At 47.5% G+C, this 24,175-nt stretch overlaps 1 protein-coding gene across 1 annotated transcript in view; it reads right to left on the minus strand.

Moving 5' to 3' along the window:
• Positions 1-24,175, minus strand: part of SCYL3 (SCY1 like pseudokinase 3) — a 1,105,028-nt gene that overhangs the window by 720,406 nt on the left and 360,447 nt on the right. Inside the window, exons 5-6 of the mRNA XM_085600229.1 lie at positions 9,192-9,303; positions 1,308-1,385 (exon numbers count right to left, since the gene is read on the minus strand). Of these exons, the coding sequence (XP_085456355.1) occupies positions 1,308-1,385; positions 9,192-9,303 (190 nt within the window). The remainder of the gene's footprint in view (positions 1-1,307; positions 1,386-9,191; positions 9,304-24,175) is intronic.

The raw sequence follows: 24,175 nt of genomic DNA on the forward strand, positions 1-24,175 counted from the left end.
AAACAATGGGATTTGATAGGCATCTCAAAGGTGGGAGACATGTGGAAGAACGGTAGAATAATCACATTTGCCCAACTGCAACAAACGTATGGCCTAGCACAAAAGAAGATATTCCGTTATACACAGATCAGACATGCACTCACTAAGAAGATTGCACCAGGCACACAACTCGCGGAGGCGTCACCGTTGGAGGATAGACTCCTGACGGACCATCTCACAAAAAAGTCCATCTTCCACACATATAGGAAAATAATCAATAATCAACCAGACACCGCAACAGCCCTAAAGGCCAGGTGAGAATCGGAGCTGGGCGACTTAGATGACACAGACTGTCAAGGGGCACTTGCGTCCCCTAAAGAGGTGGCAATACCTTCCAAATTCAAATTAAGCCAACTAAAAATTCCACATCGTACATACTACACGTGTACGCTCCTGCATAAAATAGGTAGGTCGGACACACCATTCTGCCTTCGCCAATGTGGTGATCCAGGCACCTTCCTACATACGATTTGGCAATGCCCGAAGATAGTTAAATATTGGAGGGCGGTTATGCGCACAATCTCACAAGTCACGGAGGTCACGGTTCTACCAAAACCAAAAAGATGCATACTTAACATCTGGGAGCCCACAGAGCTCAATAACATGAATCAGGAATGGGTGATACTTGGTATAACAGTGGCAAAGCGCAACATAGCTCAACGCTGGGGATCCCGACAGGTCCCTGCCCTTTCCCAGTGGCGTTGCGACATGGACAGTATAATGGTGGTTGAAAAGTCGGTATACATCCATAGAGGATGCCCCAAGAAATGGACGCGGATATGGGACAGGTGGAATGCTTACCGTGGACATATCTGTGAACCCCCACAAATGGACTTATCGTTATGAGTTTGTGACTGATGTACCTAACACCAAATGATATGGCTGCACCAACAACCTCTGTTGTCTCCAGACGACGGACACAATGGAACCTTTTTCTGTTAAACTAGCAGTCATACACTTGATAAGTACTGTACAGACACAGCATATATGCACTACTGAAAAGTTTATTAATGATAACATGTTTTGTTACTGACAAAATGCTAATACAAATATTTACCCCCCCCCCAAAAAAACTGCAGTCTCTTATAATCATCTCTCTTTCAACCCACAACCCTCTTCCTTCTGTACAAACATCAAACGGTGTCATCGAGATTTTTTCGCTTGCAACTGATCATCCGGTGTTAACTTATTTTCTTAATGGTACCTTTTTCGTTGAGCTAAATAGTTATGTTGCAAACTTAGTCTTTCATGGAAATATTAATACTTACTTGAAAAAATCATTTTTTTCATCTTCGGTCTTCACAGTTAAATGCTTTAAAAAGTTGACAACTTCAAGGAAATCATTCCTGGGAAGAAGAATATAAAAAGTGTTAACAACATTCATAATGCAAGAGGTGCTAAAAGCTTAAGAAAGAGATGAAAGTGTGAGGTATTATTTTCTTTGTACCTGAAAATAACAGTACAATAAGAACAGCACCAGCACGACAGGATGAAGTGCATCAGTGTCATACAGAAGACAAGTGCTGAGTAAGAGCTAGCACACCTGTAGTACAGTGGATTTGTTCCTGGTCAATAAAGGTGGATATAATGCGATACCACTGAAATAAAAAAACAGACTGTTTGCCTAGAATCAGAGTTCCCAATTTTTTCAACACTGTGGCCTGTGTGTCAAAACATTGGCCACCTTTATAGTGACATCACCTTCACACTGACAAACCTTTTACTTCAACTTGACCATGGAAGTGCCCTCTTATGACCTCGCATTTGTAGATTTACTCGAACTCCAGGCCTAGCAGTTTGTGAGAAGAGACATGTTGAGAGCATGGCACGTTGAGGTAACGGTTTTGTCAATGCACAGGTCTTTCACTGTAATGGTTGAAGATCCATATGAGGTGCAATGAAGCAGGCAGATGAAGACACTGAAGGCTCAACTCTTATTTCTGCTACTGAAATTTCGACAAGCTTCTTTACTCTTATAAGTAGGAGATGGCGTTGATCGCCAGATCAATTTCCATCGTAACAAGGGTATCTGGTTGAACCGGGGTAAGATTGATCCCCTAGAATTTGTGGTAAATATTGTTAAAAGGCACCCCTATTTAATTTTGGGGTGTCTAAATTCAGACTCACCCCCTGAGGATGTTGTCAGGGAGTTTGGCTCACTATGCGTTGAGGTAGCCGCAAGGCTGACAAGGATCTCCAAGCCCAGGGATCCTCAGGAGGCACGATGGTTTAACCCAGATTGTTCTAGGGCTCCTTAAGAACTAAAAAGGGCGCTCCAAGCCTGTCCCATAAGAGAGAGCAAATCCGAGCCGGCAAGGCATAACTATAAAATAATAACTGAAGGGAGAAAAGTTAAATTAAGAAGCTTAGCATAGGAAGAATTAGAGAGAGCAGGAGACCTAAGAGATACAAAAAGATTCTGGGAAATCATAAATCGCCCGTTATTTGTGGAAGAAGCCAGGCAGATGGATTCTCTGATATTGGGAGCCGATTAGGTTGCCCATTGTAATGGTATCTTTAATCCTAAAAATAAAAGGGTGGAGGAACACTCAAGGGATCTGCCTGTAGACCTAGTGGCAGCTACAAAATTAAGTAGGTCCATCACAGTAACTGAGGTGGAGGAGGCGCTAGCCCTGGGGTCCCGCCTGAAAGCCGCAGGTCCTGATGGGGTCCCCCTTGACCTTTTTAAAAATAATCCAAACCTGTGGGCACCCTCACTGACAAACTTATTTAGGGCAGTAATTATTGGCCCAATGCCCGTGACCTGGAAGGAGGCAATAGTGGTCCCCATTTTCAAAAAGGGAAATAGAAGTAACCCGGCCTGTTATAGGCCAATATCGCTCACTGATGCCACAGCCAAGATACTGGGCAGAGTTCTCCTGGCCAGGCTGGAGACATGGGCAATGACGACAGGAGCGATATCCAATACGTTATATGGTTTCAGGAAGCAGCTTGGTACGTCTGAACAATGCCTAAATCTATCCCTAATTATTAACAAATAAGTGAAGGCCAGGAAGGGTTCAATCCACCTGACCTTCATGGACTGGTCTAGTGCCTTCAACACTGTTAATAGAGAGAAACTGTGGGATATGCTGGAAAGCTTGGGAGTGGAAGAAGCCCTGGGGTATTCGTAGGTTACACCTTAATACCACAGTCTCCATAAGATATGGTACTCAAGGGGAAAAAAAACAGAGAAGATAGCTTCAACAGAGGGCGTCCGGCAAGGGTGTATTTTAGCTCCCTTTCTGTTTTTAATTTACACTAATGAACTGGAGGCTGCCCTATTAAACAAAAGTCTGGATTTCCCCAAGAATGGTAGCAAATCTGTCCGCTTGTCATCCTACGCTGACGATACAGTGCTAATGGCCACGACAGCAAATGGCCTTCAGAAGTCCCTGGAAACTTTTATTGATTTTATGTCGTCTCTTGATCTTAAAGTCAATTTTATTAAATCATATATCATGGTCTGCAGCCCAAAGAGCACAAAGACCAAGATCTTTGTAGCATGGGACAAGACAATAGAAAAGGTCGAGAATGTTATGTACTTGGGCAATTTATTTAACAATAAATTAAGCTGGGACCCACTTGTGACAGCGTGAGCCCATCACACATCCATGGCAATGGAGGGGCTCTTCCGGTTCGCCTCTAAATTAGGTCACAAGCCTGTAAGGGAAATTTTCACTCTCTATAAAGACAAATGTCTCGCGATTGCAACTGATAGCGCAGGGGTGTGGGGGCACCACAATACATGTCAGTTATAAGAAGTGGAAAATAAATTCACTAAAAGGCTGCTGATGACACACAATAGTGCCCCTGACCGCCGATGTCATGATGAATTAAGCCTAGAACTGTTGGCAGACCACATAGCTGGTGCCCCTCTTCTATTATGGGTGAAAATGTGGCTTTCTGACGAACTAATGTTCTCACAAGAAATTATAAAAGATTGTCCAAATCTGGCCACCTCTCTTAAAATACCATGGTTTCGGTTCTTGAAAGACAAATATCATGAAATAGGCCTGGGCCACTTTTATGATAACCCTGAAAGTCTCCCACTGAACGCCAAAGTTACCATCAAAGAGGCTTTGCTTTCAAGGGGACATACGCCCTATTTTCAGCAAGACGAAATCAGCCTGATGCCCTTGCCCCCTGTTCCAGTGCAATAGTATTTAACATTTACTATTAATTTGCAGACTAGATTTCATCTTACTAGATTCCGGTTAGATACTGTGCACTTTTTGCTGGCGTTCCCACGACAGTGTGGTTGGGCGAATGACCTCTCTCTTTATCCATGTGACAACATCACAAGCCAAAGCACTTTATTTTATTTTGCACTTTATACAAAACGGCAAGGAGTAGATTTATAATTCCTTTGTTAAAGAAAATTGGCCCTTGTACATATCTTGATGCTTTTAAATATTTGCAATCATTGGCCACACCCGACATATGTAGTGCAATAGCCAGTTACATAAAAGTATCTTTGGCCATTAGGAAAAGATATGAATTAGAACACATTGAGTTGTCCCAGTGATACTATTTTAACTAAAGAGCCACATGACCTTGGTCTTTTAGGATTTGTTTTTTTAAATAATGTCAAGTTGGCTAATATATACTCTGATAATGTTTTCTGTAAATTCAATTTGGTTTTATGAAGCGCTTCTAGATGCTGAATTATAGGAGGTGTGTTTATTTGAAGGCAATCAATCAATCAATCCACTCAATCAATCAAAGAATTGTAAGCGCGCTATTCACCTGTGAGGGTCTCAAGGCGTTGAGAGGGTCTGCAGATCTGTTTAACTGAAGAGCCAGGTCTTGAGGGTCTTCCTGAAGGTGTTCAAAGAGGGGGCGCCTCTGATGTATGCCGGTAGCTGGTTTGAGGTCTTGGCCGCAATGTGAGAGAAGGATCTTCCGCCTGCTCTGGCTCTGTGGATGCGTGGGGTTTCGGCTAGTGCGAGGTTGGAAGATCGGAGGTTTCTTTTGGGTACGTGGAAGTTGATTCTGTCGTTGAGGTATTTGGGTCCGTTGTTGTGTAGGCATTTGTAGGTGTGAGTGAGGATTTTGAAAGTGACTTTTCTCCACGGAAGCCAGTGGAGACTTCGTAGGTGTTGGTTGATGTGTTCATTTCGGGGGATACCGAGGACAAGTCTGGCGGCAGTGTTCTGTATTGTCTGGAGTTTGCGGAGTAGGGACTTGTTGATGCCGGGGTAGAGTGCCTTTCCATAGTCCAGTCTGCTGGTGATGAGTGCGTGGGTGACTGTCTTCCTTGACTCGGGGGGCTCCACTTGAAGGTCTTGCGGAGGATGCGGCGGGTGTTGAAGCAGCTGGATGGGACGGCGTTGACCTGTCGGTTCATGGTGAGTGATGAGTCGAGTACGATGCAGAGGTTATTGGCGTGGTCTGAGGGGGTAGGTGGGCTTCCGAGGGCGGTCGGCCACCAGGTGCTGTCCCATGCAGAAGGGGTGGTACAGAGGACTAGGACTTCTGTTTTCTCGGCATTGAGCTTCAGGCAGCTGTTGGTCATCCAGACTGCCACGGCTTGCATTCCTTTCTGGAAGTTGAGTTTGGCAGTGGTGGGGTCTTTGGTGAGGGAGAGGATGAGCTGGGTGTCGACGACGTAGGATATGATGTTGAGGCCGTGTTGTCGGACGATGGTTGCGAGGAGGGCCATGTAGATGTTGAAGAGGGTGGGGCTCAGTGTTAAACCCTGTGGGACTCCGCAGGTGATTTTCGTGGGGTCGGAGAGTAAGGGCGGGAGTCTGATCCTTTGGCTTCTTCCCATGAGGACTGATCGGATCCAGTCCAGGGCTGTTCCTTGTATGCCTGCGTCATATAGTCTGGCGACTAGTGTGCGGTGGGAGACGGTGTTGAAGGCCGCTGATAGGTCGAGTAGGATGAGGGCTGCAGAATGGCCTTGATCCAGGAGGGTGCGGATGTAGTCTGTGGCGGCGAATAGGGCAGTCTCTGTGCTGTTGTTGCTTCGTGATCCTGATTAGGACAGGTCGAGGACGGCGTTCTCTTCAATGAATCGTGTCAGTTTCCTGTTGACTGTTTTCTCTGCAGCTTTGGCTGCGAAGGGGAGGAGCGAGATGGGCAGATAGTTCTTGAGGTCGGTGGGGTCAGCTGTGGGCTTCTTGAGCAGGAGTCTGACTTCTGCGTGCTTCCAGTCGTCTGCGAAGGTGTCTGTTTGAAGGTGGTGTTGATGGTGCGTTGTAGTTCGGTGCAATGGCGGCCGTGGCTCTGTGGTAGATGTGAGTAGATGCATTTCATGGTCAAGGCGGTGTCAAGTTGGACATGGTGGGCCAGCTGGTGTTTCTGGGGGGCGGGCAGTCTGTGGCGCCTGGTGGATGGGCAATTATGTAGTCAGAGGTTTTTGATTTTGAGGTGGAAATAGGTTCCAAGTTTGTCGCAGAGGTCTTGGGATGGGATGATGTCTGTGGCTTTGCTGCGTGGGTTGGTGAATTCTTTAATGACACTGAAAAGTTCCTCGGAGTTGGCCAGGATTTTGTTGTGGATGAAGTTCCTCTTGGTGGCTCTGATCTGGTTCTGGTAGTCCGTCATGGCGTCCTTGTAGGTGGTGTGGTTTTCGGTTGTCTTGGTGTTTTTCCAGTACTTCTCCAGGTGTCTGCAAGTGCGCCTGGCTTCTTGGAGAGCAGTGGTGAACCAGGCGGCTTTCCTGGGGCGTGGTCTGTTGGGGTTGCATAGCGGGCGAGCTCGTCTGCGCAGTTGGAGATCCAGGTGTGGAGTTCTTTGGCTGTGTCGTCTGCATCAGGTGCCCAGGTGTGGTTGTCTCAGGTGAGGGTGGAGTTAAGTTGCTTGTCGGTAACCTTGCTCCAGTTCCTTAGTGGTGGTTGTGGGGCTGGTTTGGGTGCCTTGGGTTTGTTGATGGCGAAGTGTATGCAATGTTGGTCGGTCCATGGCGGTTGCGTTGTGTGGCTGAATTGGACGCTGTTTCCTGCTGCAAAGATGGGGTTGAGGGTGTGTCTTGCTCTGTGGGTCGGTGTGTTGACGAGTTGTTTAAGTCTGATGCAGGCGAGGTTGTCACGAAGGATGGTGGAGTTGGGGTCGCTGGAGTTGTCGAGGTTGAAGTTCAGGTCTCCAATGAGTATGTAGTTTGTTGAGGCGATGGCGTGGGGTGAGATGAAGTCGGTGATGCTGGTGGCGAAGGGTGTTCAGGGGCCGGGGGTCTGTAGATGAGGGTTTCTCGGAGTGTGGCTTTGGAGGTGGTCTGGATCTGGAAGTGCAGGTGTTCAGCGGAGGGGAAGGTTTGGTTGGAGGTGGTGAGGCGGAGGGTGCTCTTGTGAGCGATGGCGAGGCCCCCTCCTGGGTGGTTGTGGCAGTATTTACTCTGGATCTTGCATCCGTCTGGGATGGCGGTGCTGACGTCGGGGTGGAGGATACGTTGGTCCAGGTCTCTGTGAAGAAGGCGATGTCGGGCGAGAGAGACTCGAGTAGGTTCTAGATTTCCATGGCGTGTTTGTGTATGGCGCGTACGTTGAGGAGGATGCATTTTAGGGTGGCGCCAGTGCTGGCGTCGGCGGTGTTGGAGGCCGCGGTGACGGTCTGGCGACAGTGAAGGCAGGAGAACTGGCCGTGGGTCGTGCTCAGCGTGGCCTGTTGGCATTCTCCAAGTCTTCCAGGGTTGAGTGCAAGGAGAGTGGTGGTGTCATAGCGTAGGGGAGTGGGAGGTCCAGGGTTCCGGACGCTGGCCGTGGTTGGGTCGCGGACGGGTGCAGATGGGCTTGCCTTTGGCGCGCCTTCAGTGCACCGGCAGCGCGCCCACTGTGCAGCGCGCCTGCTGCGTGACCACACAGCACCGCCATTAAGTAGGGGAGGTGGGAGGGAGGAGAGGCTGGGAGGCAGGAGCGGGGGAATTCCAGGGGGGAGGGGCCGCAGGGTAAGCAGCGGCAAAAGGAACAGGCAGACACGAGAAAATAAAAACAGTGGTGGAATTAGAGCAAGACAAAGATGGGCGCAATAACAGTGGCACAACAGGGAAAAAAAATTAAGAAAGAAAACGGCTGAGTAAGGTTACGGTGGTTGTAGGCAGTCTGGTCCCAGTTGGAGCAGGCAGCAGCCTCGAACCTCCCAAGGAGGAGGTCGAGGTCTGGAGGCAAGAGACGGCACAGTGAAGCTGCAGGGAGAGAGTGGACCTAGACCAAGGGTCAGAGGTCTTACTCTATGGCTATGGCTTTTAATTTCTGGAAATTATGGGGGTTTACTTATTTGTTGTTAAGCCTACTAGAAATGCACTTTACACCATGTATTGTGATATTTTTAATGTGCTGAATGTTTATCTGTATTCTTTTATGGCTGCTTAAGCTGAATAAAGATTTATTGACTACCTGTGACAGTATTAGTCCCTGCAGGACATTCTCTGGTGCCAAGAAAGCTCAGAAATCGCTATTATGTTCACTGCAGACCCAACAGTGCTTTGAAGGCAGTCTGAGACAATGAGCAAAGAGGCAATCTCTTAGTTTTTGGTGACGTTCCACTATAATGCCTTCTGGTGACGCATCATTGCACACATTTACAACCTCTGTCTTGGCAGGCCAAGAATGGACTCTCCTAGGTGGATGCTGATTCTAAATGCATCAGTAATGTCCCAAAACAAAAGATGATCTATGTGAGTCTTGTACTCTACCTCTCACCCCCACCAAAAGACTAAAGGCTTTTGACAGTATTTAGCAGGTTTAATACTGCGACAGGTGTGTTGTACAGCTGCAGGTTGACTGAATTTAAAAACAAACATGCTGCTGTCCCAGGGAATGGCCTGCACCTTAAAAATTAGGAATGGCATTTAATAAGATGTGCAATCAACCTAAACCTTCACAAATTCAATGTACGGGCTTGCCACATTTTATGGAATTACGAGCAAACCCTATACACATACACTTTTACAGACAAGTATTTAAAAGCCAGTTACCAAAGCTTGGTGAAGATCAGATGAGAAATCAACTAGGAATGAATGATCTCATGATGCTCAAATCCCACTCGGAGTACACCAACTATATCATCAGAACTGATTAAACTTACCTATGAGGCTAACAAAATTTGCTGCACCAAATAAAAGCAATATCCTAATTAATAAATGAATGATGTAATTGAATATGTCAAAGTTAAACTAAAACAATGATAATGTTATAGAACTCCATCACCTGAAAAATTCATTGGATAGTAAATTCGACAAAGGTGGTCGACACGCTGGATCTGGATTCAGGAGAGTGCTGTTCAATGTGCACCGAAACCTTGACACGAGATCTGTTGTGGCTTCAAAAAGAAAAGAAATTGACAGCCTTAATAGACATTCAATCCCATCACTGGAAAACAAATCATGGATGTCTGCGATTGCATTCACATATCATCCAAAAATGATTACAGTTTAGCAACAAGCGCAGCTCTCACAACACGGTACATTGCTACTGAGAAAGGCTGGGACATGTGGATACCGTACAAGTTGCTAATTATCTGTGGCTTGTTTCTTATATTCTAATGCAGCATTACCTTATTCCCGCTTCCAATTTGTTACTTTCCACTACTCTCACCCTAGTGCATTTTAGTTCAATTTACAGATGACTGAAGCTACCAATGAGAAGAGTTAAGAAGCACATTTTGTGGAAAGATTATAGTTCTTCAGTAAGACAGGTTAGTGACCAGGTGTCCCCCAAGATCAAAATATTTGAGAAAGGCACACCTATTCTCTACATAATTTTTTATATAAGTGTAGCCACACTCAGAGGGAGATGGCTACGTGAAGCATATGGACGAAATAACAAGAGGACCACAACATTTAACTGATTGGGCCTTCGGACACTGACAGATGTTAAACATTACTGGCATTATCACTACTAACATGGGTTCAGAGCAATCAAACACACTATTGTTCAATCAGCCCAATCGAGAAGTAAACAATTTGACCTTGAACAATTATTACGGGATTATATGTATAGCATGGTTTTCCCAAAGGTGGGAAACATTTTGCTACACACGTCACAAATGTTTCTAACATACAATTCTAATCCAAATGCTTTAAATGAATAACATGCATTAAAATGTAGGTCATAAGTTACCAAAGCAAATTTTGCAAGGATCTTCTTGGAAAAGAAGAGCTAAAATTGAAATTGTAATAAAGCGTGACAGTTTGGTAGTTGCTGCCATTTGAGCTTTCTCACTCTCAAACATAATATCTCATAGCAGGTAACCCTAATAAAAATGACATATGCCTGTGAATGTATGCCACCCCTAAGAAAAGCGCTTCTTTGGTGTTAAACTACTATATAAAATTAACAGCTTCGCAGGTTTTGTAATTGGGAATAAACAAATCATATGTTAATTCATCTATTCAAAAAACCATCAATTCTGCTCACATCCTCATTTTTAGATGGAATATCTCAATTGAAGATTGCATACGTTGAGGGGTGGGGTAGTGGCATTTGGGGGAGGTGCTGCAACCTTGATCTTACTCGTTTGGAAAACGAACCTATTGCTCTTGCTCAAAAGGGTGCAAGACAAAGCAGACTACACAAAGGTGTTTAATTTTGCCTTTCTAGCATATACTACACAGAAGAGAACCCGAAATCTAACTTGTAACTACTCTAGAAAGGGACTTATGTTTTCTTGAATGGTAGTAATCATAAAAAAGAGTTACCCTATTAAAGGTCTAATTATCGGCACAACTGCGTTTTCTAGAAAGAAAACATACCTTTTGTCTCTGAATACAATATCCTCTCTATTTAGTAACCCTACATTGTGGGCGTGGCAGTCTACCTTGTCTTTAACTGAGCCAAAAGATTCCAAATTGCTGTGAGCTAAAAACCCAGTCTGGAACATGGACTTGAACGGAGAGGCCACCAGACTTAAATTGCCGCTTATGCAGTTACAAACTGGAGTCAATATGTCACCTGATGTGCACATGTCCAACAGTTATGGTTCAAAGGAAGAGGTTTCTTAAACAATTTTTTCTAGCTGAATATCCCCACTTGCAGGGAAACAATCATCAGCTGGTTGGGTGGTGCCTCGATTCCTCTGGCATGGCGTGGAGAACATTTGTAAATCTGGTGAACAAACAACTCCGCAGTGCCAAAATCTAAAATCGGTTAGGGATTAACAGGAACCTTCTCCTCAATAATCTATTTTAAGAAATTGGACTGTACGTAATGTACACGTTATTTTAAAATAAGGGCAGATCAAGTCTTGGCAATGAAGAAGCGATTTGAAAACTGATTTTATACATTTATATTGTGTTTTAATTAATTATTGTACGCAAGTCATGCACTTTATGGTTAGAAATAACCAAATAAAGTTACTTTCACTCTATTTCTCAATCGGGAAAGACTGTGTAAGCAGTGTCAAGGAGTCATCTGGTCACTCCAGAGATAAAGGAAAAATAGCCGAGATTGAGACTGGGTACGTTTCAATCAATCAGGGGTTTTATAGAGTGCACTACTCCCCCGCGAAGAGTCTTAAGACACTGGGGAGGGGCAGCCCCATTAGGGTCAATCGATGAGCCAGGTCTTGAGGTCCATTCTGAATTGGTGCAGTGCCGGGCTCCGTCGGAGGTGAAGGGGGAGTTCATTCCAGGTCTTGGCTGCGAGGTAGGAGAAGAATCGGCGTGGAAGGAGATTCTGTTGTTGAGTTATTGGGGTCCAGTGTTGTGGAGGGCTTTGTAGGCGTGCGTGAGCAGCTTAAAGGTTATTCTTCATTCGAAAGTGAGCCAGTGGAGGTCGCGGAGGTGTTGGGTGATGCAGTCATGTCGTGGGATATCGAGGATCAGTCTAGCTGCAGCATTCTGGATGGTCTGGAGTTTGCAGAGGAGGTTTTTGTTGATTCTGGCATAAAGGGCGTTGCCGTAGTCCAGTCTGCTGGTGATGAGTGAGTGGGTGATGATTTTCTTGGAGTCGGGAGAATCCACTTGAACGTCTTGAGAAGTATGCAGAGAGTGTTGAAGCATGTTAAGGAAAAGGCACTGATCTGGCAGTTCATGGTGAGTGAAGAGTTGAGTATGATGCTGAGGTTGCGTGTGTAGTCCTTTGGGGTGGGTGAGTTTCCGAGGGTGGGGCCCACCAGGTGTTGTCCAATGCGGAAGGGGTGGAGCCAAGGATGAGGAATTCTGTTTGCTCGGAGTTGAGCTTCAGGCATCTGTTGCTCATCTAGGTCGCGACAGCTTTCATCCCTTCTTGGAAGTTGTGCCTGGTGATGTCGGGTTCCTTGGTTATATGAAAGAATGAGCTGAATGTCATCGGCATAGTAGAGGATGTTGAGACCGTAGTTTGACGATGGTTGCAAGAGGGGCCAAGTAGACGTTGAAGAGTGTGAGGCTGAGGGCGGATCCTTGGGGTACTTTGCTTCTGATCTTGGTCTGTTCTAAGAGGAAGGGCAGGAGTCTTATTCTCTGTGTTCTGCCTGATATGAAGGAGCGTATCCAGTCTTAGGCCCTTCCTTGGATGCCTGCGTTGTGGAGTCTGGTGGCTAGTGAGCAGTGGGAGACTGTGGCTGTTGATAAGTCCTGGAGGATGAGGGCTGCCGTGTGGCCTTGGTCGAGGTGGGTGCAGATGTCGTCGCTGATGGCGAGGAGGGCAGTCTCGGTGCTGTAGTTGCTGTGGAATCCAGACTGAGAGGTGTCGAGGATGCAGTGGGTTTCTATTAAGTGTGCTAGCTGGGTGTTGACGGCCTTTTCGATGACTTTGGTGGCAAAAGGAAGAGGTGAAATGGGCCTGAAATTCTTGAGGTCCGTTGGGTCTGCGGAGGGCTTCTTTAGGAGGGGGTTGACTTTGGCGTGTTTACAGTTGTTGGGGACAGTGGCTGTGTTGAGGGAGAAGTTGATAGTTTGGCGTAGCTCAGGTTCGATGGCAGTGGCGGCCCTGTGGAAGATGTGCAGCGGGCAGGGGTTAGAAGGTGCTCTGGAGTGGATGCTCTTCATTGTCTTTAAGGTGTTTTCTGTGGTGAGAGGGGTCCAGGTGAGAAGGGTCTGTTAGGTGGGGTCACTGGGGGTGGCACTTGAGGCGGTGCAATGGTCTTGATCGTCGAAGTTCCCATAGAGCGTCTTGATCTTGAGGTGGAAGAAGGAGCGGAGTTTGTTGCAGGAGTGTTGGGAGGGAGGGATGTCGGTTGTTCCGCTGTTGGGTTTGGCGAATTCCTGTATGGTGGCTAAGAGTTGTGAGCATTGGCGAGGATTCGGTCTTCGATGAAGTTTTTCTTTGTTGATTTGATGAGTTGGTGGTGTGCTGTAATGGCTGTTATGTAGGCAGCGCGTGCTTCTGGGGTTCCGCTGTTTCTCCACGTCTTCTCCAGTCGCCGGCAGGAGAGCTTGGATTCTCGGAGTTCTGTGATGAACCAGTTGGCTTTCTTGTTGTGTTGTCTCATGGTGTACAGAAGGGGGGTGAGTGTTGGCGCAGTTGGCGATCCATTGGTGGAGGTTGTTTGACCCTTTGTTGGCATATGTCGTAGTGGGGGTTGGAGTGCAGGTGAGGGCGGAGGTGAGGCGTTCTTCGGAGACTTTGTTCCAGTTTCCGCGTGGGAGGCAGCGCGTGGGCTTGGGTGAGGTGGGTTTCTTAAAGGAGAAATGGATACAATGGTAGTCGGACCAGAGCAGTTCCATGGTGTGGTTGAAGCGAATGTTGAGGAGGATGCAATCCAGTGGTTTGTGTGCACTGGCGTCCTGTGGGCTGGAACCTACTGTTGGGGTCCAGAGGTGCGTGAAGTTGCGGCGGCAGTGTCGGCAGGTAATCAGGCCTTGAGTGTTGATCGGCATTGAGAGCTGGTAGTTGTTGCGTCGAGGGATGAGTGCATGGAGAATGCTGGGGTCGTCGCGGCGGTGGGTGAGGGAGACCAGGGTCCCTGGCCCTGGTCACAGTCGGGTCGCAGAAGGGCTTGCTTTTGGTGGGCCTTAGGCGCTAGCTGCCCCAATTAAGTAGGGTTCAGGGGAGGACTGTCCGCTGGGGGGCGGGAGTAGGAACAATACGCTGGGGGCGGGGGGGGGGGGGGGGGAGACAGTGGGGGCGAACAGGCCAACAGAAAGAGGTACAAGAGAGGAGAAAAGGCAGAGAGAAAGGCAAAAACTGGAGAAAAAAAGTTTTAAAAAACAGAGGCACAATAGAGAGAGAAGGCAGACAGAAAGAGGCAAACAAAAGAAACAAGGCAAAGAAACAGAGGCTTAATAGAGAAAAAAGGTAGAGGGAAAGAGGCAAAAATGAGAAAAAAGGGCAAACATGATGGAGTGAAACAGAACAAGGTGGAATAGCAGAAGAGCACGGTGCTCCTCCACTAGACCACCAGGGATGAGGCGCAGGCAGGAGCCTGCGGGTGGAGGAGGGTCTTGAACACCTACCTGATGGGCTCAAGCTGGCACTAAGGGCAGAGCCTTAATGGTGGAACTGCGCGGGGGAGAGCAGTGATTCTGACAATGAGTTCAGAAGTCTTGCACTTCTCGCTGTGCAGCGGCCGCCAATAAGTAGGGGTCAGGGAAGTGCGGTCAGCTGGGAGCCGGGAACAACACACGGGAGGGGGCCGCGGTACCAGCAGCAGCAGGGAGTGCAGGAAGAGGGAGCATGGAGGGCAAGAGGAAAATATAGAGAAAATAGACACTAAGCGAACCGGCCAAGAGAAAGAGGCACAATAGAGGAGAAAAGGCAGAGAGAAAGATGCAAAAACGAGAGAAAAAATGGCAAAGAGGCACAATAGGGGAAAAAAGGCAGTGGGAAAAAGGCAAAAACGGGAGAAAAAAGGCAAAGAAACAGGCACAATAGAGAAAGAAGGCAGAGTGAAAGAGGCAAATATGAAGAAAATACGCAAGAAACAGAGGCACAAGAGAAAAAAAAGGCAGATAAAGAGGCAAAAACGAGAGAAAAAGGCAAACATGAAAGATTGACACAGGGAAGAGCGTAATAGCAGTAGCAGAAGAGCAAGGTGCTCTTCCACAAGACCACCAGGGATGAGGCGCAGGCAGGAGCCTGAAGGTGGAGGAGGACCTCGCACACCTACCTGATGGGCTCAAGCTGGTGCTAAGGGCAGAGCCATAACAGTGGAGCTGTGCGGGGGAAAGCAGTGACTCGGACCAGGAGGTCAGAGGTCTTGCTTCAAGAAAGGGATACATAGGATGAAGCCAGGATCAAAGAAAGATGTTAACAGTCCTTTCGAACCTGGGACTAACGTTTTGCTACCTCATTCCGATATAGAAAACAGAAATTACTACAAAGCAAAACATGAAAGGCTCATTTTATTGCCCTCATTAAGTTGAAACTTAGTTCATGCCCTGTGTCTTTGAGGCTGCAAGCAGATACCGGGGGCAAGGGCCACAATAAATTAGCTTTTGCTTCCGGCATCACAGACTAAACAAGAGATATGTTCCAAAAGTATTAGCAACTGGGGCATAGAAACTTAATTTATTTGTAAACCTATTGGTCAAACCTCAAAACAGATGGGGAGGTAGTAGGTTGTCAGTGCAATACTTTCAAACAATGTAGCAGCAATGAGCACAATAACTGGCATTGGTGGTCAATGAGGTTATCGAGCAATGCTGCAGGGGCATCCGTCATGGCATAAAGCATTCAGTGGTCAGGTGTTTTGGTACAGGTACTGCATTAGTCACAAGTAGTTTGTCAGGTAGAGATAACTGTGATGTCCTGCTGTCTATTTATCAGTGACCTTAGAATACATTCTCCTAAACTGATGTAGGAATAGAATTCTAGCTTGCAGGAGTCATTTCAAGGTTGAGCCTACCAGATAGCACAAGCTGTCTGGTTGCAAAATACATACTTATGGGCTTACCAAGAACTCACAGAGGCTTACATTCCACTCACTGGTCACCAATGTTGGCTTTATTTTCACTCTCATTTGCTTTCCTCTTAATTAATGGTTTTCCTTTTCCAAGCATGAACATCTTGTATTTGGTTCCTCACTTGGAGCATAATCTTCACTATCTTTCTAGTTAGCAGGTTTCTATCCTTCCACTACTCAATTTTAAGAAACATCTCTTTTCTTTGTGGTAAACACTCCATGTGAGTACATCTGTTTTCCAGCTCTCTTCCTTGTGTGCCTCTCACACCCACTTCAGGGGCGGCTGGTGGATTGTGAAAATGGTGGGGCGAAAAATTGTATTGTAGTATACTGAGCGAGCGAAGCGAGCGACCCTGAACTGCAAAAGGAGGGCGCAGCGGGTGGGGGGTTCCCCCACCCCCCGCAAGAAAGTTTTTCAAAAAATGGATTCGAATGGTGGCTTTAACACCACATATTTAATGCAAATTGTTGCAAACACGGGGCCCAAATATAGCATTTTAAAGCACAAGTGAGAAGAAAACATTAGAAGCATATCAAAAAATTGCCCAATCCTCTAACTGGTCTGCTTGCAAAATGACCCCCCAAGCCAAGCAACTGAAACAGGCCCTCTAAGTGTTTTCTACCTGTAACCCATCTCTGCCTCTTTGCCGGTCAGCTCACAGGCTGGAGGCCTAACTGTGAAGAATGTGAGTCTTTTCTGTTTCTCTCAAGCGCTTATCCGTACCAAGGAGGAGATTAACATCCATCATAGGGGTTTGAACTTTGAAGAACAAATAAACTGAATTGTTTCTGCAGCACACTGATCAGAACCTATACCGCACTTACAGAAGCCACTCTAACTTACAAGAAGAGCAATGCCAGAAAGTGAAGCACAGCTCCCCAGCATGAGGTTGGTGAAAGCTTGGTTGACTGCAAGAATCTTTATTTGACAAAACCCTTAAGTTTTGGGGGAGGAGCCAAGATGGCGACCGGGACGGCAGCGTAGATTCCCGGCTCCGTGAACCTCCGCATCCCGCACGGATATCCTGCATGAGATCCTTATTCTGCGCTACGAGATCGTGTTCGTAAACGAAAGTGGCAACCGATCGTGTGACTCTGAGGTTTCTGACTGCCGTACCGCCGGAGAAATCAGCGGTTGAACTTTGCGGCCCGTGCGGTCCCGAAGCCGGGACCTCGAGTGGACGCCTTGGCCGGGCGGCAGTCTAACAACAGTGGCCTGTGGTGACTGGGTGGAGTCGGTCCGCCGGAGTGGTGCTCCCCTCGGCCTGCATTTTGCTGTGGTCGCTCCCCCCTGCTGAGCGCTGCGGACCGCGGACATGCCCGGGTGTGCAATTCTCGGATTCTGTGGTGTTTGCCCCTGCCTTTGACGGTGAGCTGCCCGGACGCCGTCCCTGGCTCGCTCTTATCCTTGCGGGCTGCTCCCGGCTTTTCGCGGGAGCTGGTCCGTGGCGGAGACGACTGTTGCCCGTGACCGCGCAACGGCTGAATCTGTGCCTGCCCCAGGATCCCTGTCTTCAGCGACGTGGACCTTGAGGCGTTGGTCCCGGGGTCCTGGCCCCAATACGAGTCGGGCCTTCCCAGCGGCCATTTTGTCACTATGCAGCCTACCATCCTGTCCGCTGGGACGCAGCGGGACTGGGGGTGTGTGACGGTCGGGAGTGTGGCAGAGCGATCGGAGAGAGCTGCTCTGGGGTACGGCGACCTCCTGGAGGCCCTTGGTGCCCTTCATTACTCCTTGGCTCATGGCGCCGGGGTCCTGGGGAGGAAGCTAGATGGTGTGGTATCAGCGTTGAGACAGTGGCGGCATGCTGGTCCACAAGTACACAGTGGCTTTCCACACTGCACACAGGAGGAAGATGTTGCGGCCCCCCCCGCGATTAGTGTACAGCCGGACACTCCGGACAGTATGCTACCGTGTGGTCGGCTAACTGTGGGCTTGATCTGCTCCGGAGGTATTGGACCTGAGCGGAAGATGGTGGCCTTGTCCCGTGCGCGGTCTCCGGCGGCCCAGGGACGACTCCAGCAACGTGTGTCTCATTTGACTGCTTCAGCCTGTCTGGACCTTGTGTGCAGTGCAGATCCTGGGGCAGCACTGGAAAAGACGCCCCTCCATGAAGCGGTCCGTGCTGATGCTCAGAGACTTCCACCCCACCTGTGTGCGTCGCTTCCCGACTGTTTTTGGACACTCCTGTACCTTGGGACATCGCACATGGTGCTGGGTCGAGGGGCAGGCATGGGCGGAATCGCAAAGAGCGGTCAAGGCTGAGGCTGATCCTTCGGGAGTGGTCACCTAGTAGACAGGCGGACTCATGGTTGCGTGCTCTCATGGTTATTCGCATAGTTGGTGCATAATGCTCCCCACTCCCCCCCCCTTTTTTTGATATGATCAACTTGGTGCTGCTAATTGTTTGCTGTGGGGAGACTTCACCGTGCGGGAGGGAGAAGCCGGGGGTATGTTTTGAAGGCCCTCCTCCAGTTTATTACATTCTCTCCGCCCCCCCGTCTGGGGGGGCTCTTTCTTACTCCTTTTTTCCCTGTCTCTTCTATATTTCGGGTCTAGTTCCAGGGCGACAGGCACACTGCTGGGGGGTGGGGCCATACTCATTCGCAGAGGTGCAGGGTGGGGGGATGGGGGAGGGGACTCTTTAGTCTTTATCTCTTTTTCCATGGCCTCCTTTTTCTTCTCTGTTTCTTTTTGCTTGTTTTTCTGGGATCAGCGCGGTACACCTTTCTTATTGTGAATCGTTTGCTCTTAATGTGTGCCACAGTTTCCGGGGGGCTCGCTGGGCTTTAGGTACGGGGACCTGTAGGCGCAACTATCTTTGATATTTCTCCCCATCCGTACTTTCCCGTGTCTGCGCCATTGATTCAATGTATTGCTGCTTACTGCTTACGTCTCTTATCCTTGCCCCTTATCGCTGTTGGGAAATTGTTTGGCACCTGATCCTACTGTTTTGTTTTATTATAAAATGAAAAACCCTTTCTCTCCTGGTGTCCTACCTGTGCGGCTCATTGGCCGGACTATATTGTATTGTAGACTTTGCTCTCCGAGGTGCCGCCTGTGTTTACATTTGCCTTTATTGTTCTGATTGCTTGGCGGCCGGCCCCGGGGGGTTGTAGGCCCATACGTGTAAATGATTGAAACGTCAATAAAGGTTTTTAAAAAACAAAACAAAAAAAAACCCTTAAGTTTCAGGTGCGCTTCATAGAGCCATTCAGCATTTATTAATGAATGAATCAGGTTACAGTGCCCAAGAATTGTGGGTGCATCCAATATTTCCTGTTTCACTTTTGAAGGAACCACCCAAACATTTGATGAACTCACTCTGGCACCAAAAACGATTGTGGTAATCCACAAATAAGAAACTGATGTTAAAGGAATACCAGGTGTGAAAATGATAAATAACACAAAAGCTTTTATCTAGAGGCCTGGTAAGGTGATGAAGCAGAAGAGTGACCCTGGAACTGAGGGGCAATTTAAACTATTCCAGACTAGTACCACAAGCTCTCACTAGCCACCACGCCAAGCATATCAGCACCAGTGGGTTGGCTTCACAAACGAGGGCTAGTAGGAGGGCTCAGCAGCTATTGGATTGCTATTTATACAGTTGACTACATCTCCGGTTGTTGTTATTTGCCAATGTCAACTCAAAAGCACTATGAACGCTCTTCTTTTTCTGTAAGCTTGTTATTGAACCCACAACCTAACCAACCATTCGCTATTTACTGACATGCTAATGAGATTAGTGAACTCGTTAATGACAATGAATAGACCTATTTCTAGCTACCAAAACTTAGATGAATGATTGGGATGGCCCAGCCTTAATATGTGACCCTCCGAAAGGTTGCCTGGTTAGTTGCATAGACCAGCCTGGAAAAAACAAGGCAGCGGAGGGGTCGTTTTCTATTGTGATAACTGGACGGCTACTCCCCTTTCCCCAGTAACTCTTGATAACCGAGACACTATGCCAATTAAAGTAAGCCCTGCCTCACAAAGACCTCTTTCGGCTAATTTAAAACTAATAATGATTCCTTACTGATCGTTGCCGATCCCAATCTACAACTCAATAACCACGCTGCCAGTCATGTACAGGTTTTCTTGACTTTTATTTATCCTGTGGAATTAACTAGGATATAAAGGAGAGCGTCCTCTGTGCTGCCCATATTCTGGACGTCATATATGCTGCTAAGACTTACTTTTCACTCTTACTAGCCTCCTAGTGGGTTGACTGGACCACCACTTAATAACTTGTATAGAAAGTAAGCATTTCTGTAATTTGAAAGGAAAGAGACCAGCTCTTTTCGGGAGCAAACCTGTACTGTAAATAGCGCATAGCTGTATTCTATACTTCCATTTAAAGCACTGGTGCTGGGTGTTTCCGGCACTGAAGTTCTTTCTGTTCAGTAGTGTTTCCCATTTGCAGTTTAATTCTGATCTCCCTGCGTTGTTGGTTCCAGGTACTTCTGCTCTGTTCATTTTGACTACTACCTCTGTGTTAATATTCTATCTACGCTGCACTGAAACGATTGGTTTTATAGTCCTCGAGGGCCTATTTGTTTCTGGTGCCCAAAGGGTGCTTGTTTAAGGAACCACTGTATTGTTCGTTTGAGATGCTGCAATATGGTGTTGTATGTGTCTGCTATGTTCATTTTTAGGTCTCGCCTGGCGTAGACTGCGCGCATACGCAGTCTCGCTGGCGAGATTTAATGATATGAAGAATTTTCTGTAAGGGGCATTAAGCCCCGCCCCTCTTTTCCATTGGCTGGTGTCACCGTTTATGCTAAACGGTGGCAAGCCATTGGAAAAGAGCTCCTTGTGATGTATTCGCTCGGCTTTTTCGGCCGTCCCATTTGGACGGCCTCGCCTGCATTGCGTTTGTCGCAAAAGGTTTCTTTATGGGGCCAAACACATGGCCCCATAAAGACAAGAAACCTTTTAGCAGGCGAGAAAGCCGAGCAAATACGTCATGGCAAGCGCTTGTTAGCCTTGTTTGTCTAAGGTGCTAATGAGCGCGCTAGAGCTACAGGGGTCGGTAGTCTGTGCTGTCTGGCCGAATGAGGAGATTCTGTACTGGACGACGCCCAGGGTTCACGCTACAGGGTGGAGGGCCTCTGGAGGCGGATAATGTCCTTATTGTGGAGCCAGCTGTCGCCTGGCTGTGCTCGGACCATAATCCAGAACGCACCCCGGAGAGGGTGTTGGGGAGATTTGTGTGCCCCCTCTTATCATCAGTTAAAGGGATCCACCCGGAACGGGGGGTGGCGTGCTGTGCCTTTTATCATGGGGTAGAGACTTGAAAGATTACAAAACAAAGCTTGTAAATGACTGCCCACCCTAGTACCGTACAAAAAAATAAGGGTTCTTTGGATTGCCGCCAGGTGCAGACGGGATGAAATCCGCTACAGTGTCGTGCGAGCAAGGGGCGAGAAAACCTAATTCTGAGACCCCCCCTGACCCCCCCTTCAGGTGGGGCAATAGCCCTGGAGGAGGAGGGTGAGTGTGTGACGTGTGCAGCGTTCACTGGAAATGTACCTCCTCTCTTCTCCCTAAGCATGCTGGTGGAAGAAGTCCAGGGGAAAGTGGGTCAGCAGGCGGGCTGCGGGCTGCCAAGACTACATTTCCCTGCATGCTCTCGACGCGCAGAAAGCGGCTTTAGGAGGGGCGGGCGATAATCCTTGAGCCGAGTTGGCATAGGAGCCATTATGTGTACAGCCGGAGCGGCTTCGTGAACTCCACCCTCAGTAATACATGGTGTCTTTCTACTCGTTTTAAAATGAAGATTGGAAAGGTAATACGTGCGATCGCATTTTCTTTCTAATGCTTGCTTTTACTTTTGCGGCCGCGTCGGCCACACGCGATCGCTTTTACTTTCCAATGCTTGTTTTGCTATTCTTTTTATTCCTCCATCCTGACGGGTACCACTACCAGCATCCAGAGTCGCCCCCCCCCCCCCCCCCAGCTTCATGGTCACATGACCTCTGTGCTGACTGACACTTCTTTAATTGTGGTGCAGATGGCGTTGAAAATATTTCGGGGAATGTGGGCAGATTTGCCACCTTCATACTGATGGGAGGAAGGGTTGGAGCAAGAACATCTGCTAGACTTCGAACATTTTAGTGTACATGGCCTTAATACTATCAGGGGGAATTCTGCTTTCCAATTGCATGACTTGAAACACTTTCTACCATGTCTGACTGTAATGTTGGTGGGGAGGGAACATCGCCCCTGTTGCAGCCGAGTTCCCACTCCGACAACATTTAAATCGGTAGGATCAGAGTGTGTCCACGTGTGTGAGTCTGCGTGTGTGAGTCCGAGCCTGAGGACGACCTTTAGAGGAAGTGGTTCTGAGGATAGACTCAAAGCGGATTACACATTCTCTCTCAGCTGCTTACTTGCGGCGCCGAAAATCTCCTCCAATGCTTTAGGTTTTTTTTAAAGTAGAGGGGCAACTCGCATGCTAAATGCGGCTGTCCTGCCATTTATTTTCTATTTCTTTACTTTTGTTACAATCTCGGCACCCACGCGGGTGCCGTGATTTCATAAAAAGTAAAGAAATAGAAAAACATGGTGCCGCGATTGCATCAAAAGTAAAGACATTTTCTATTTCTTTACATTTGATGCAGCAATAGGTCATGCATTTGCATTGTGACCGAACGGTATATTCTCTCCTCTCTCTCTGTGTACATCCAGCCCTGCTGCCGGGAGCAGAGGTCACGGCGTTAGCCAGGCCGGGATTATGACATATTTCTTAATGGCGCTATAAAAGCTATGACAATGGATCATTTAGTTAAACTCTCACCGCTGCTATTGGCATTTATCCATATGTCACTAGCTCGAATTCCAGCAAGACCAACTCTGTCTCTAGTTGTTCGAAATGACAGAAACGGATACATTTAAATTGGTAAAATTGCCTCCTCATTTTTACACCACTTAAAAATGGCAGGCTCAGTATGAAGCGCTATAAGTGATATCACTGGAATGTATTCAGTGTGGGCAATGCAGGACTACAAATTAAAGAAGCATTTGCAATGCAGTAAGCCTCGAATAATTGAAAGTTTGAGCTATTGACTTTGCAAATAATAATGCAGCGCCAATATCTCAAACTTTCAAGAATGCGAGACCCCTGCATTGCAAATGCTTAGTACATCTGTGAGGTTTGTTTCAGGCGTCGCTGAACCCACGGGCCCGGTTTGTGTTTCTCTGAATTTGTCTTCTTCGCAGCTTCAGAGGCAATCATCATGCAGAATGCTAGCTCCTCTCGAGCTCCACGGCTAAGATAAATGAGGTTTACGGTACACTTAAAGCCCATGTAAGTAGATTCATCCCGGCCTGTGCCTGCACGCTTTCCTGGAAACCCAATGAACTGACGCAGCTGAGGGCCATTCATAGAAGGCATTACAATAGTGCAAACCAGATTCAACTTAAGTCACAAGTAAACAACACTCTTTTAGAGAAGTGGAAATTGAAGCAAGTCATGAAACGAAAAGCACAATATTTTCGAATAAAGTATGACTGGTTTCCTTTAAGTGATAACCAAACTCTGCTTATTTATTTTAATAAATCTACAGACAGCTGTTTCTCACACAGAGCCTGCCGGCAGGAGCAATCATGGCGAGGATGCGCTCTTGACATTTTATTTTTTTTAATCATGCCCCCCTGCGCCAACAGCACAGGGTGGAGAGTGAGACGGAGTACAGTTTATGGAGCAGGCAAGCAAGCAAAGCACGCAGGAAAATCCATGACGCGGGAGCACAGTGATGTTTCCCTTTTCCAGAGCCTGGTCTGAAGTTCTCAGCTTTGTGTGTCGCGTCTACAGGTTGTGTGTAGTAGAGCAACCACAAATATGTGACTTTAACAGGAAGCTCAAAGTACCAGGCGTTGCGTCTGCATGCTGGCTGCCTCAATGAAAGCGTGCAACTAATTTAAAAGGAACACCGGCCAGGCCTTTCACTGGCAGTCTGCAGTGAAAGGCCCTACCGGTGTTCCTTCTAAATTAGTTACGCACGCTTTCGTTCAAGCTGCAGACAGCAATCAGGTCATGTCACTAGTCTCGGACACTCTGCTGTGTTACAAATAAATTAAATTACAATACTTACTTAGTGTGGCACAGTGGAGCTCGCCTAGTCTACCTCAATCCTATGACAGGAGCTCGACATGTTCTCTCGCGCCAGGCTCGTGACTGCAGAAAAACAGTGTGGCAATAAAGCACATCCCAAACAAACTGGAAAATTCTGGATTGACCCCTCCCTGACCCCAGAATACCAATCACTTCTGAACAACCACAGTTACTGGGTGGTCTCTCTCGAGTAAGAGGCATAGGAGGCCATTGCCACACCCCACTACTTTACCGAAGCTGGACTGGCCTGC

The sequence above is a fragment of the Triturus cristatus genome, chromosome 4_2 (genome assembly GCF_964204655.1).
Source record: "Triturus cristatus chromosome 4_2, aTriCri1.1, whole genome shotgun sequence".
Taxonomy (NCBI): domain Eukaryota; kingdom Metazoa; phylum Chordata; class Amphibia; order Caudata; family Salamandridae; genus Triturus; species Triturus cristatus.